Source organism: Neopelma chrysocephalum, unplaced genomic scaffold (assembly GCF_003984885.1).
Source record: "Neopelma chrysocephalum unplaced genomic scaffold, ASM398488v2 Primary Assembly neopelma1_45, whole genome shotgun sequence".
NCBI lineage: Eukaryota > Metazoa > Chordata > Aves > Passeriformes > Pipridae > Neopelma > Neopelma chrysocephalum.
The window spans coordinates 18,564,343-18,579,162 of NW_020897704.1; the positions used below are offsets into that span (position 1 = coordinate 18,564,343).

At 40.4% G+C, this 14,820-nt stretch overlaps 1 protein-coding gene across 8 annotated transcripts in view; it reads left to right on the top strand.

Annotated features, from left to right (window-relative positions):
• Positions 1-14,455, top strand: part of USP6NL (USP6 N-terminal like) — a 117,495-nt gene extending 103,040 nt beyond the window's left edge. For all 8 annotated transcript variants that reach the window (XM_027679553.1, XM_027679550.1, XM_027679554.1 and 5 more), the window contains one exon: positions 10,844-14,455. In XM_027679553.1, coding sequence (XP_027535354.1) covers positions 10,844-12,285 — 1,442 coding nt within the window. In that variant the 3' untranslated portion in view covers positions 12,286-14,455. The remainder of the gene's footprint in view (positions 1-10,843) is intronic.
• Positions 14,456-14,820: the final 365 nt, after the last annotated feature.

Genomic DNA, 14,820 nt, shown 5'->3' on the forward strand with positions numbered 1-14,820 from the left:
ACAAGCCTTGCAAAAATTACCTTAAAGTAACTTTAAATAAAGTTGCTGTGGTTTGCTTTCAGAAGTTAAGAAGTGTCTGAATAAAGGTTGCCTATGTAGCATTGTTGTGATAATTTGTTCTTTCATTAATGAACTGAATTTTTCTGTTTCTGTAGACATTATTTATTGCATGCAGTATTGGGCTGTGTCAACTGCCCACCACAGATAAATACCTGTTTCATCTGGTTCTTCAGCAGATCTGTTCCTATGGAGTACAAACACTTTCTGCTTTTCATCATCTTGGCTTCTTGTCAGCTTCCTGTTTCTCCCTATTCCTGTGTTTTGCTCTCTTTCTGAATTTCTGTACAATCTCTCCAGCTGACTTTCTTCCACCCACAGTAGGCCAAAGTCCAGTTCCTGCCCTTGTCTTTTCATCTATTCCTTCCCCTTCGTAATCGTAGCCTTCCCATCCTGCCTTCTTTCCATCCTTTTTCCACAAGCTTCAGTCTTGAGAAATGTTGTGCTGCTGAAGTTGTTCTTTCCATCACTGCTCTTCAGCCATGAGCTTTGTCACAGCTTTGTCACAGCTGATGCTTGGCCAAGATGAACAACTTCATCCTTTGGCATCAGTTCTACTCCATCACGGAATCATAGGATATCCTGAGATGGAAGCAATCCTTAAGGATCATTGAAGTCCAGTGGTTATATTTGAACAATGAGGGGCTTATCCCAACAACTTCAAAAGTTTGTGGATGTGTGGATTTTTCATGAATGTGGTAAAGTTAAATTTCATCAGTGAAAAGTTCCTAGTTTCCAGACTGTGGTAGCTGAAGAATTGGGTAAGATTTTTATGGTGCTGTATCTTCCAGCCTAGAAAATCAGATCCATGCAAGTCACGTTGAGAGTTTCTGCAGAAAATACAAAATTTACTGAAAATTTTCTTGATGCAGAAGGCAGAAAGTCTGTTCCTAACTTATTTATGTTTTAAGGCTTTTGTTTTTGTGGAATATAAAATGCCTTCAAGTGAAATTTTGTTTGAGAGTGCTCTGGATTTTCACAGAAAGTTTGAGGAGGCTTTAGGTGACATGAGAGCCACCCACCTTGGAACAGAAAGTGTGAGACTCAAGGAGTCTTCTTGTGGGTACCAACAGCAAAGGACAGTGACTGTATCTTCTTGCCAAGGCAGTTTAGCCATGAAATGCAAGTTGTTTGGTTTCATACTGGGTACACTTCAGTGTAACTTCTGATATGACAAGCTGACAGGATGCTAATTGTTTCGAGCAATACTGGTTCTTTATTTTGGGTAGCTAAAACAACATCAGTAACAAAATGTATTTTGTTAGTTGTTTTTTTCCCCTTCGACATGAATGCGGGAGATTGAAATAGGAAAAGCAAAGCCAAAGTGAATTATATTTTGGTGCTAGATGAGAAATTGAGCTTTTTTCCTTCTTAATTTCAAAGTAGCCTGGGAAAGCCTCTGTGTGGTATGTTTTTGTAAGGGGTAGAAGGGAACATTCCTTAACCTTTCACAGAATAAAAATAAAGTGCCTTCATCCTAATCCTTGGGAATCTGGCTGATTTGTCTGCTGTTATCTGTACTTGGGTGAGGCTGCCTCATTTGTTCTTCATATGAATTTTACAAGCCTTTGGTTTTATTTTTTTAAATTTTTTCTCTCTTAATTTTGGTTTTATTAATCACTGTCTTCAACTAATATTTTTTTACGGGTTCTGAACAATTTCTAGGCATTCTGCTTTGCTCATATGTCGTGGCAGGACACCAGGTGTCCACCAAAACTGCTCTGTCACTGCTGTCCTCAGCTGGGCAGGGGAGAGAAAATACAAGGAAAGGCTTTTGGATTGAGATAAGGGCAGGGAGAGATCACTCAGCAGTTCCCATCATGGGCAGAACAGACTTGACTTGGGAAAACTAATTGAATTTATTACTAATCTAGTCAGAGTATGATAGTGAGAAACAGAACCAAATATTAAAAAAAATTTTCCCCCACCCCTCCCTTTTTCCAGGGTTCAACTTCACTCCCATTTTTTTCTGTCTTCCATCCCCCCCCCCAGCAGAGCAGGTGGACAGGGAATGTGGGTTGTGGTCAGTTCATCACATTGTTTCTGCTGCTTCTTTCTCTGCAAGGTGAGGACTCCTCACACTCTTCCTTTTCTCAGTCATGGGGTGCCTCCCACAGGCTGCAGTTGTCCATGAGCTGCTCCAGCGTGGGCGCTTCCCAAGGGCTGCAGTGTCTCACAAACTACTCCATTGTGTGTCCCTCCCACTGGGGGCAGTTTTTCAGGAACAGGCTGCTCCAGTGTGGATCCCCTATGAGGTCACAGCTCCTGCCACCAAACCTGCTCCAGTGTGGGTTCCTCTTTCCATGGGTCCACAGGTCCTGCCAGGAGCCTGCTCCAGTGTAGACTTCCCATGGGGTTACACCTTCCTTTGGGCATCCACCTGCTCTGGTGTGGGGCCCTCCAGGCCTCAGGTGCTGCAGGTGAATCTCTGCGGTGGCACGTGGAGCACCTGCCCCTCCTCGACTGACCTGGGTGTCTGCAGGGCTGTTTCTCTCACCTGTTCTCATTCCTTTCTCCAGCTGCATTTGCTCTTGAGCAGGTTTTTTTAACTCCCCTTCTTAACTCAGTTATCCCAGAGCTGCTGCCACCATCCCTGTTGTGCTCAGTCTTGGCCAGTCCTGGATCCAGCTGGCATTGGCTTTGTTGGACATGGGGGAATCTTCTCCAGGTCCTCACAGAAACCATCCCTGTAGCCTCCCCTGCTACCAAAGCTTTGCCACACAAACCCGATACAGATGTCTGTGTGACTCTACTGTCTTTACTACCTTGAGTCTTACTATTTTTCTTCTAATTCCATCTAAAACATATGAAACCATTCTGTGTCATGCAGCCACAAAAATACCTGTTCATTGAAACATTCACTGTAGCCTCAGAAAATAGTGTTTATTTTTGTTTTCTCAGCTGAAATCAAAGCACTACTTCCTATCTTGTACTTTTTTTTTTTCCCTGAGCAACAATTACACCTTTAAGAACTAAAGTAAAAATGCGTGTTAGGAAAAAGAAAAAAGTCTCCATCTTACAGTTGCATCAGTATCAGTCATCCAGGAATAGCAGTGAGCTAATTAAGCTCTGTGGAATTTTCCATCTGGCATCCTTTGTTAGGCTGTATAGATTTTCCTGCCCTAGTAGGGTAAGCTGCAGTAGGATATTAAAAGAGGTAATAACTTTTGTGTTACTTTAAAGTGGATGTCTGCTTATGTCTGATGTAGCTTTCCCTGGCTTGCTTCCTCCATGGCTTCTCCCACTGAATTAAGGAGCTCCATGTTCCCTTCAGAGCACAGAAGGAAGACACTTTCTCACTGTTAAAACCCTTAAAAGGCTCAGCCAGAAAACATGGATATTAAGGGGATCTTGCTAATTTTGTATATCTGTTCTTGCCAATACTGGGGCTATTTTGCAGAAAGCAGACCCTGGATTTTCCCTCCTCTTTGTGGTAATTTCTAGTCCAAGTGCTGGCCAGTGTAGGATGGCCTGTGCTTAGCAACTGCAACCTTCAGAGCATGGCTTGCAACTCAAGTGCTGTACCTACAACCCAAGGCAGGCATCCCTCTCTTCCGGTGACTCTGTGGAGACAGTGACTGTATGGATAAGAACACTTCTTACTGGGAAGCCACGTGGTTATTGAGCCCTGGAGAGGCAGGCTGTGACAGCTAGACAGTAAAAACTGTCCTGTAAGGTATTTCTCCTCTGACATACCCTCAAGCAAATTTAGTAGGAAAGGCATTTGGTATTTTCTGGATTGCCTGGAATGTGGTGCAGTGTGTCCACACCACGGCTGGTTCCTGAACAGCACACTCACCTGACTCTGTATGACTTCACATCTTCTCCAGCTGCCAGATCTCATGTAGGATGGACAATGTCTTCCTTAATTCAAGGATGATGTTTAGAGCATAATGAGAGGAATTTTCTTGGGGTACACCATTGATTTCCAAAATTTCTTGATGCAGGTTCTTTCCATGTCTGTTATTTAAAACAGCAGCAAAATTCTTTAAGTGCTCACAAGATAGGGATAAAATTTCCAGCTTTGCTATAACTCGTTCCTGTAGAACTACATGAATAATGCAATGCTTAATAAACAATATTTATATATGAATAGATTTTTATAGTGTCTGACTTTAATAAACAGAAGTGCTTGCCTGTAAAAGTTTCATATTAAAAATAATTTGCTGAAAATAGTTTATTAATCTAGTCCTTTGTAAACAGGGCAGCCAGGCCCACCTTGAAGGCTTGAAGCCTCTCAGGTCTGTTCTTGAGACAGTTTCTCACCTGTGTTTTGATATAAGTTGTCCTGAAAAGGTCCTGGGTTGGATTTTTTTTTTAAATGACTAAAAGTTTAATAGACCTAACAGCAGACCCTAAATCAGACATAAACCTCTTGTGCTTAATTTTAAAACACTATTGGCAAATTTTGAAATCTGGTCCTGTTGTTGTCATCAATTTAACTATGTTTGTGCATGATAACACCAGCTTTAAACTCTGACTCAGTTCTAGTTTTCCCAACCTTTTCTGTATTCAGGGAAAACTAGCAAAATTTAAATCTTGCATTTGCCATAAATTTTAAAATGTTTATCTGATATTTATTTTTGAAGTTATATTTTATTAAATTTATTATCAGTATCTTTTATTCAATTATCTATTTCACATATTCATTGGTGACAGTGCAGAAGTGTATGCTACATTAATAGGAATATTAATAATCTATTAAATAATGTCTGTTCTCTAATGTGCCTTTTGACAGCCAAAACAATAGAAATACATAAGTCAGCTTGACTTTCCTGTTTCTGATGGTGTCTTTCTTTTGGTTGTGTTTTGTTTCAGAGGTATTTTGGATTTTTCACTTGTGCTTGAAGAATACCCAAGTAGCTATTTCAGATAATGCATTTCGTGTTTTAATCAACTAAACTATTTTTTCTGCCTTGTTTCTTGTGTGGTACAACTGCTTTACAATATTATGAACTAAAATAATATATGGAATTATACTAATATAATTAGTGTATATCTTCAGCAGTTTTAGACTTCGGATTTCCTTTGTTTAAAAACATTTACTGTTTAAAACTTCCATGATCTTTAAATATATGACCCAGAGAGTTATGTTGGTCCAAATCTGTTAACATTTCCATTGTTTATCTGAATGCAGATGTTTATAAAGTAAGTTTTCCTTGCTGTCAGTACTACGAAAGCGACACAGCGGCAGAAAGGCAAATAGTGTATTTTGTTCTTCCTTCAAGTTGTCCAGCAGGATTTCATTTAGTAATTCCTTTGGCATTGAAGGCATATAAAAGAGGAGGAGCGAAGGCTGACTTACAGAGAGCACCCTGAGCTTCTAGTGCAGGCACTTAAATTTCTTTAAAATTCTCTTAGACTTGTAAACTGCAGAAGATGGCATGTCACTGATGGAAAATAAACACAAAATTTCAAGATGTCATTTCAAGAGTTGTTTTTATGACCATTACCATCCTTGAAAATTGTGTTAGAACAGTCAAAGTGCATGTATTCTGGTGCTGAAATTAAGGACTAGACTGTTATTCACCGGAGAGAGCACTTAAAGCACTTTACTCCAATTATATGTCTGCTACTCGATGCATGAGGCTGTTAGTGCCTCCTGAAGCAATTATCTGGAAAAGTCTTGCAGTGGAGACCGACTTCCACTGGGTGGTGGCCAAGGCTTGTTTGAGCAGGAGGAAATCAGGGCACAAAGTTTCTTTAACATGACTTGAATGTCTTGTCTTTTGGGGAACAGTCAGACCTGCTCATATTTGCTTTGCTGCTTTTCATGTCAGGGAATATGTTTACCAACAACAAACAGGCACCTGATTCTTCTTGTTTTGCTTAAATTGTCTCCCTCTCCTTCCATTTCTCTCCTTCCTTACCCATTTTTCACCCTATATTATTTGTTTGCTTATTTTATGCTATACTGCATAGAAGCCAAATCACTGCCTTTCTTTTAAAGGAAAAATAGAAAATCCTGTAGTTCCCGCTCTGTAATTTCTGATACAAGCTGATAAAATGTTTGTCTTTGGGAAAAGCCAGTAACTACACTGTCTAGGAACCTGTTCTGTTGAAAGAAGGGAGGAGAGAAGGATGAGAGTTAAAAGATTCCCATCTCACGTGAATACTGGCAACTTGGGAAAAATCTGATAGCCCAGATCACTTCAGAGGACAAAGGCACATTCAGTGATTCCATAGGTCACTGCCAGAACAGTCACAGCTGAACTAAACAGCTTTGCCTTAACTTCTGCTTCTAAAATGCTTATAAACCTTGTATCTAAACATCATGGATTTATAGAAAAGCACTTGTCCCAAAAATACTTCTTGTAGAATTCAGAAGTTTTTTCCCTTTTTCAGTTGGACAGGTATGTCCAGACAGTGAATAAACTCAGATTTTGGATCAACAACACAAACAGATATTCAATTGAATGTCCTTGAAAAGACCCACATAAAATTTTTTCATGCTCGAATCCAAGGAGTTTGAACAGTGAGTTTAGTTGAAGTAGTAAAGATGGTTGAGAGCTGCGTGTGAGGCTTTAGGCAGATTTGGAGTGGAAAATTGGTAGATAAAAGAAATGTGGCTTGAAGGAATTGGTGCTTTTGCATGCTTGTCTGGCGAGCTGTTTGTACCTCTTAAGGCAGAGATGTTTGTTGTGACTTAGTTTCTTTTGTTTGCCTTTGCATTGTGTTTTCATTTCTTCAGCTTTTTGCTTTTATTACCTCCTTTCTTTCATTCTTGCCAGCATGCAGCATCGTGGGTTTCTTGCTGTTCTTGCTGACAGTGGACTGGTTAAAGCATTCACAGACACAGTTTGCATGCTACTTGTGCATTTGAGGAATGTCCCATGGCAGTCAGGTGCATGGTGGTAATGTGGTTATCCTCTACCTGGTTAATCTTGTGAACTGTTTTTGAACTTCGGGAGTCTTTATTTGTTTTTTTGAAGTACTTGGTAGTTTCACTGTGAGTGGCAGCTCTGTGCATGTGTGTATGGATATTTATGTATGAGCTGTATATTTCAACTAGAATTAAATATCCATTTTGCATTTTCAAACAATTTGGTTTTCCTTTAGAAGGTGACTGGTTTGCAGGGTTTCTATTTGCTGCAGCACTGTAGGTCCTTACACAGCTCAAGTTGGGTTGATGTGCTTTTTATGGCAGGAGGTGATCAGTGCTTGAGTGCTTTGGAACCAGAGCGAGGCCTGTGCTTGATTCCTGAGTTGGTACCTCTGGCAACATGGCCTTTCCTAGTTGCACATGCAGATGTGGTGACTAAGCAAGGCTGTGTCAGTTGTTCTGTCCAAGGGTCAAGTTAAACCGAGTTTTGTAGAGCCCCATGGCTAAGATTTAAAGCTGTATTTCTTCTTTTCCCCACTGACCTCCTTCCACATGTACTTGTTCCATATTTTTGTTTTTCCTGAAAGCATGAAGCTTTGGCATTACCAACCTCTAGACACAGTATCATGCTGTTACAATGCAGAGCTTTTCTTCTGAATGAACTGTTGTCTTGTAACACTTTGCTTGTTACTCAGTACATGAATTAATGTTGAGTTTTAACAATTTCACTTTCCTGATACTCATTGTACAGCTGTAATTCAGGTTACCCCACACATCATCTAGACCATGGAGTCCACATATGCCTGGTTGTGGTGTGTTCTTTTACCCTGAAATGAGAAGGAAAGGTGACAGAAAGTAACCTTCAAAGCAGTCAAGGTAGAATTCAATAAAAATGTCTGCAGTATTCTCACTTGGGTTTATTAGAGCTTAATGGTAATTAAGAAACCTTAAGTGTGTGAAATTAAAAACCAAAAACTGACACAAACCCCACCTTTATTGTGCAACCAAGTATATTTAAAGGATTTCCTATTGCTCTGTAGGAATTTCTTAGAGTAAAAGCTGGAAGAAGGGAAATCAGTTCGTGCTTTTAACATCTCTGGCCAAATGAAGGAAGCATTGCAGCTGCTAGAGGAACTGGTCTTCAGGGGTTTTTGTATGTATAACTGGAATATTTTAACTTCAAGCATAGAAGAAAATAAACAATTTTTCTAAAACATTTCTTGCATGCAGGAACAGAAATTAAATAATTTAGGGATGTTGAGGAGCCATTTTCTTATGCTGTCCTGTAGCTGCTATGGATCCTCCTGGAGGTTATAAATGGATTGGCAGCATATACAGACTAGTTCTGTATGATTTAGATGACAAGTTTTTGGTATTTACTTTGTTCATAACAAAGTATTGTATTCAGACTTCATGCTGTTTTAACATTCAAGACTGGTAAGATTGAAAGCACTGTAACATGTAGTTCCAGTATCAGGAATATTTATTATGGGCAAAATTCACTTTTGTTTAGAAGACAAGATCTTCAGCTTTGCCTGACACTGTGTGTGAGGAGGCAGATGGAATTAAGTGGTACAAATGCTTCTTGCCGAACTGAAGCAAGTTCAGAAAGTGAACTCCTGTTCGTGAAGACTAAAGGACAATTTTGGAGAGGCTGCAGCAGTCAGTGTGTTGCAGAGCTGTTAAATCACCCATTTGCAGCATCCATGCAGCTCGTTCCTCTGTCCTCTCCTCTGTTCCTCCAGTGGCATGCAAGGCTGCAAAGCCATGCTCCAGATTTTAACCTGATTTGGGAATAGCAGGGCCCCTCATTGGAAGAGACCAAACATGAGACTTGCAATTCCTTGGAGCCCAATGCTGAGGTCCTGCCCCCCCGTGTACCCAGCTGTGCTGTCTGTGGGGGTGTTCTCCATCCTGGAGTACAGTGTGCCAGGTGTATAACCCTGGGATTTAGCATGGGGAATCTCCCCTTTGGACACAAGAAATTGAGGAGAGGGCTCAGCAGGAGGATCTGCCTTTGCCAGGTTGGTTGCAAGGTGGACAGTGAGTACCTGGGGTGTGAGAGGTTTGTGTATCTACATCATTGTATGATCGTGATTGAGAGGAGGATAACTGGGGAAAATTGGAGTGGAGGGGTTTTCTACAGGAAGCCTGGGTATGCTGTGTGTGTTATATGTATACTGAGGTTTCTAAAGTTATTTCTGAAGCAAAGGGTAGGTTCCCATATGACCTTTGGCCTCTTATGAAGAAAAATCAAGAAAAGGCTGGTTTAATTGTTTGGCCAAACCAGCCTGTTTCTGTTAAGTGCTTTTATTTAGTTATCTTGTCATGACACACAGCACCATTGTGTTCTTCCCTGCTGTCCTCCTGCTATGTCCTGGCTGGCACAAACTCTTGAGTTTTCATTTAGTTTATATAGCAACTGATCCGTGGTGGTAGTTTGTTACACTGTTACAATAAATAATACCGACCTTGGCTGCTGGCTTTCCTCTGTGTGTCTGTATCATGAACCAGTCATCAAAGATTGAACTCGGGCTCGTGCCTGTATAAATGAACATCACTCACTTGTAACCACAACACTCGAGTCAGGGAGAGAGACATTGTATGTCTTAACTCCTGTGAACCCATATAGACAAAGAATTTCAATTACAAATAGCTAGAAAGTGAGATGCTAACTTTATGATCTTTGATGGAAAAAGATTCTACAGTTCTTGTCATAGGAAGAAGGAGGGATCAAACAAGATTATTTTACCAACAGCCATTTTGCATAATTTATTTTGTGTAACATTAAAGTAAGGGTAGCCATTTCTTTTCTTTCTCTTTACAACAGAGCTTCTGCTTAATAAATAGATACACAGTGAGTAGGATTTGTTTGGTTATGGTGACTTAAAAAGTTTTATGGGTTTTTTTTAAATGCTGAAGATCAAATGAATTAAATCTAGATTAATACATTTAATGAGAAGTGTGTGACCTTTTCTGCTTATAATGTGAAAGTAATGGATTGCACAGTTAAATAAGTTATATGCAAGTGGATATGATAAAAGACTTTGGCTGAGATTATGAAGGGTGGTGACTGCTAAGGAGAAGGATTGCCATGGAAAATTTGATGTGAATTTTTCTATGAGCCATGAAACACTTCTTTATTCTTTCTGTAGTGTCAGTCTGGGTTGTTCTGGGTCCTCACATAACTAATGTTTACCACTGGCTATTGCAATGTGTTGAGCTCCAGTCTGGGGGAACTTTCCATTAATGTCTGTGTTCTGTAAGTGATGTCCTTGTGTTTGGCAAAACTTGTCCATGGAATGCTCGACTGAAACTGTGGCGTGGCCAGTATTAGTGTCAGCTATTTCAGTTGTTCTATACTGATAAAAAGCTGAACTGAAAAGAAAATTATTCTATGTAGAGCCTTTTACTGGAACTTTTTAATTCTGAGGATGAAATTTCTAGGCAGGGGTTTAGGGGGAGCAAGGTCTTAATTGTGCAGATGTTAATGGGGAGCTCCAACCAAAAAGCAAAGTGGGAGAAAGTTTATAGTGTAGCTTGCCAGAAGTGAACATTAAAAGATGAATGAATGGAAAACAATAGATGGGATAGGGATATTGGGAAGGATTTTTAAGGTGGAGAAAAATAGTTTGCTTAATGTGAGGAGGATTATGTGCAGAGTAGGTACTGTAACCAAAATGTCATCTAGGAAAATCATTTTTTGCAGTGTCTAGGTAGAGCAAAAGCTTGACAAGGTTGTGTCAGCTGTAGGAAGGAAGACTAGAATAACTGGTTGGGATGAGAGCCATAAAAAAATCTGTGTTCAGTGTCAGTGTACAGAAGAACCTTGGAGGTGTTCAGCAGATTGGTGACCCAGAGAGAGGCTCTGTTAATTCATAGTTATTTTTGCTTGCATGACCAACAGATCAAAGAAGACTTTTGCACAAAGGTGAATTTATGTTATTCCTGTTCTTTTTTTAGGTAAAGAAGATGAACTTCCAAAGAAGCCATTGGGGCAGATTTCATCAGAACCTCAGCCTTCTGTGCTTAACTCCACTCCAATGCTTAACGGACAGAATAGCACTGGTACACAAGCAGCCAGAAGGACAGAGAGGAGACCATCCATAGAAGAAGAACCAGAAAGTTCATCAAATGACCGAAAAAGAATTAATTCGGTGGAAAAGAAACCTTCCTTAAAACAGCAGAAGATTCGACCAATAGAGACACAAAACAGTTTGCCTAAGAACGAGGTGGATACCAGAAAAAAGCCTCAGCCAGCAGAGCCAGACACCTCGAGCCAGTACAATAATGCAGCTGCTAATCAAAATTCTAATGCTACTTCAAATACAAGAAGGGAATTCGTACCTAAGTGGAATAAACCGTCTGATATCAAAATAATTGAAAAGACAATGCAACTTACTGCAGATGTGAAAGGGAGGCCAGTAAACCATTTGGTTTCGGGCCCACCACCAAGTCCTGGAGAAATGCAGTCTTTGAATGTAAAGCAAAAGATGAGGGTTTTGGATGCTGATGAAGGTAAGCGAGGGTCTAATGCATCTCAGTATGACAATGTTTCAGAAGATGAAACTGAGAATGAGAATGTTGTTGAAGAGATGCTTGAGAGAGCTCTTCCACAGAGCCCTAGGCATGTGGCATATTCCAATAGTCCAAGAAGGCAAACGGAAAAAGTACCGGCTCCGTTAAAAATACCCAATAATTACACCTTTGCTTCACAACCCAGGTCTCCAAAATATGCATCTCAGTCTGATGGCCCATCTCACGGACTGAATGCAAAACAGCCACTGCCATCTTATAGTAATCCACCTACTTACCATGGGAATTCTCCAAAGCATGTTTCTGGCATAGGCAATGCAAGTTCTGTCCCTCTGCATTACCACGGGAGTCGAACCAGCCCCTCTGGGAGGCCATACGGGCCTTTTATGTCAGTAGATTATTCCCCCAATAAACTACCAATGAATTCCTATCCTGCCAGTCGACAAAATCCTCTTCCACCAGCCCCTGGTCACACAGAAGTAGCCCCTGTCGATGCTTATACCAGCAACTCAAGGTCCTCCCCGGGTGTCAGATTCATAATCCCTCCAGTGGATTATGTGCCAGAGGATAGGAAGTGGCCAGATGCTGCCTATGCCTACAGACACGAGCCCTACAGGCAGCCCTGGAGCCAAGACCTTAACAAAGGCCACCTGGATAATTTCCAGAAATACCAGCATTTTCAGCCAACACCTTTTCAAGACCACAGTCTTCCTGCTGTTTCCGTGGATAGCCCAGTAAGATACAGGACTTCACCAGCCTTTGAAGAGAACGGCTCGGCACAGTACCAATATTCCAGCCCACCGGGTCAAGCCCAGCACTATCGGAACAGATCCGATGGATTGTCTGTGCACAAATCTGTGCTTCTCTGAGGAGCTGGCTGTGCTCAGTAAAGTGGCAAGAACCAAACCCAGTTGAATGTCACTGTGTCAGTGGTGGTCCACCTCAGTTCTTCTCTGAAATGCGGACGGTTCACACGAGTTTAGAAACAACCACACAATTTCAGAGATGTTTCAGACTTTGGCTGAAGGCTGGTGGAGTTCTTGGGCTTGGATGGGAGCTGTTGGAAGTGATCTGATGCACACAGACATAGCAATAAGCTCGTACACACCATGTGGTTTATGCTGTCATCGCTCCTTACTTTTAAATAACTTGTGTTACAATCCTTCTGCCTAAAACCAGTAACACACTTACAAGTTTAATTTTGACTGACATTGTTAATGCACTGTACAGATGTGTGTGTGCGTGTGAGAGTGTGCACTTACAATACACAAACTCATATGGAAAAGAGCTAAAGAGTTTAAATGTAAATGCATTTAACTTTGGGCAAAGCTTGTGAAGTACTTTTATTTCATATTAATTTTTCTTTGTAATTTATTTGAGAAGCCATTCATTTTGAATGGGAATTTCTGTCATTTTTTTACAGCTGCCTCAGCATCCCAGTATGTGTTCTGGGCAGGAGAGATGCTTTGGGGTTATTAATTTAATCTTATATGAGAGTTAATTTCCTCTCCTTTGACTACTGTTTGTTATTTTCCTCAGCAGGAAGGAGCAGGCAGGCAAAAGCAGAAAGCCAAAAATGTGTCTCTAATCTGGCTAAGTAATGGTGCTTAAAATTCAGGGCAGTGTTTAGGGGGTTTTTTTAGGGGCATAGAAAGTGGAGAAGTTTTACCTTCTCACCCAAGTCTACCTTCAGAATGTCGTCCTATATGCAAAATACTGGAGCAGAGTGAGAGTAATGCCTGATACAGAAATGGTGCTGCACCCTTCCCTTTTTGCCACGCTGTGCTGTGAGACTAAAACTGGTTGCAGGGCCAAATCTCACAAGTGTCAGAGAACGACCAGCTCCTTGACGCTCCTGTGAAGCGCACGCAGGAGTCCAAGCTTTGCTCAAGGCTTGATGTTCCCTGAGCTGTGTGAGCATGCAGTGTCCCTTCTCTTGAGCTTTGTCGAGTCAATTCTGTTCTGTTTTGCCCTTTTTTACCCCAAAGAGCTGGCAGGGTTGTGCCTGGTGGGGCGTGTGCTGCTGTGCTGTCGGGCTGCTCACACTGTGCGGTGTTTTACACTAAAATGATCCCGACTGTTGTTAACAGGAGCCTTAAACTCCTGGTGACATAAGTAATTTTAACCAGTGTTTGCAGCCTTTTCTACTTCGTGTTTTCCTTGCCTTGACTGTGAATTGGGGGTGATGAGAAGCAGGTGAAGTGGCACATTTGGGATGCTCCTCCTGGGAGCTGCTGGTGCCGCGTAGCAGGTGCTGGATGCACCGACCCCTTCCTGGGAGCTGGGGCACAGGAGGGTCTTGCCAGAAGAGGTCCTTGGAGTGCTGAACAGAGATATTTTTTTTCTAATACTGAAGTACTAAACATTGGCATCAACACCAGTTTAGTATGGTTTGGAAGGTTGTCCTGTTGTCTTTTGTTCTGTAAGGTTTGTTTAACTGAAAACATAGAAATGGATTATTTTTTTTTCCTTTAAAGAATGAGCTTTAGTGCCTATTATTGCTGCAGGTTGGCTCGGTAAGTTTTAAGGTACAGAAGTAAAACAATTTTTACAAATGGAAGTAACATTTACTTAGTATGTTTCAAAACATTTTTTTTGTGTGTATATAACGTGTCTGATGTAATTTTTAATAACTGGGCAATTTTATATTTTAAAAATTGCAAACTGCAGCGAAGTAACAGTTAGCAAAGCACTACACTGAAACTAAAATAAAATTGTGAAGATAAATATGACTTGGGCTTACTTTAGTTCTGATTGCTTGCAGCAGCTTAGAAATGTATGTATATAATATTGTGGCTAAGTGTAATAATCTCAGTGTTTAATGATGGTTCTGTAATTGATAACGAAGCTGTACAATTCATTTGTGCAAGCAACGCAAGGCTCCAAAATATGTATCAGCATTAGTAAATACTGTAGATTTTTATATATAAAATATATACACACTATTTTCTTATGTCATCTGCAACAGTTTTATAACTGTGTATCCTATTTTGATGTGACTGTATTTTTAACATGTTAAAATAATAATAATTAAGCTTATGTTGTTTTGTCTTTATTCTTAATTATTTTGTTGGCTCCAAACTGGACTTTTGCTCTTCTCAGCACAAATAATTGCTTTTCATAAATGAATCATGTATAGATATGATGTATGTCCTATTTAATCTGTACATGTTTATTTTTAGACTAAGCAATATGGATACAATCTATACAGTGCTTTTGCATTATTACACAAGCAGGAAGGTTATTGACTATAGTTTATTACAGTGCTAAACCTTAACCTATCATTTGCAAAAGCAGGGAGCATAAACTGTGATCTTAATTTTTTGGTTTTGTTCTGATAATCTCACCCAATACCAGTTTAAAAGAGGAGAATTATTGGCATGAAGGATTTGCAAAGTCACATT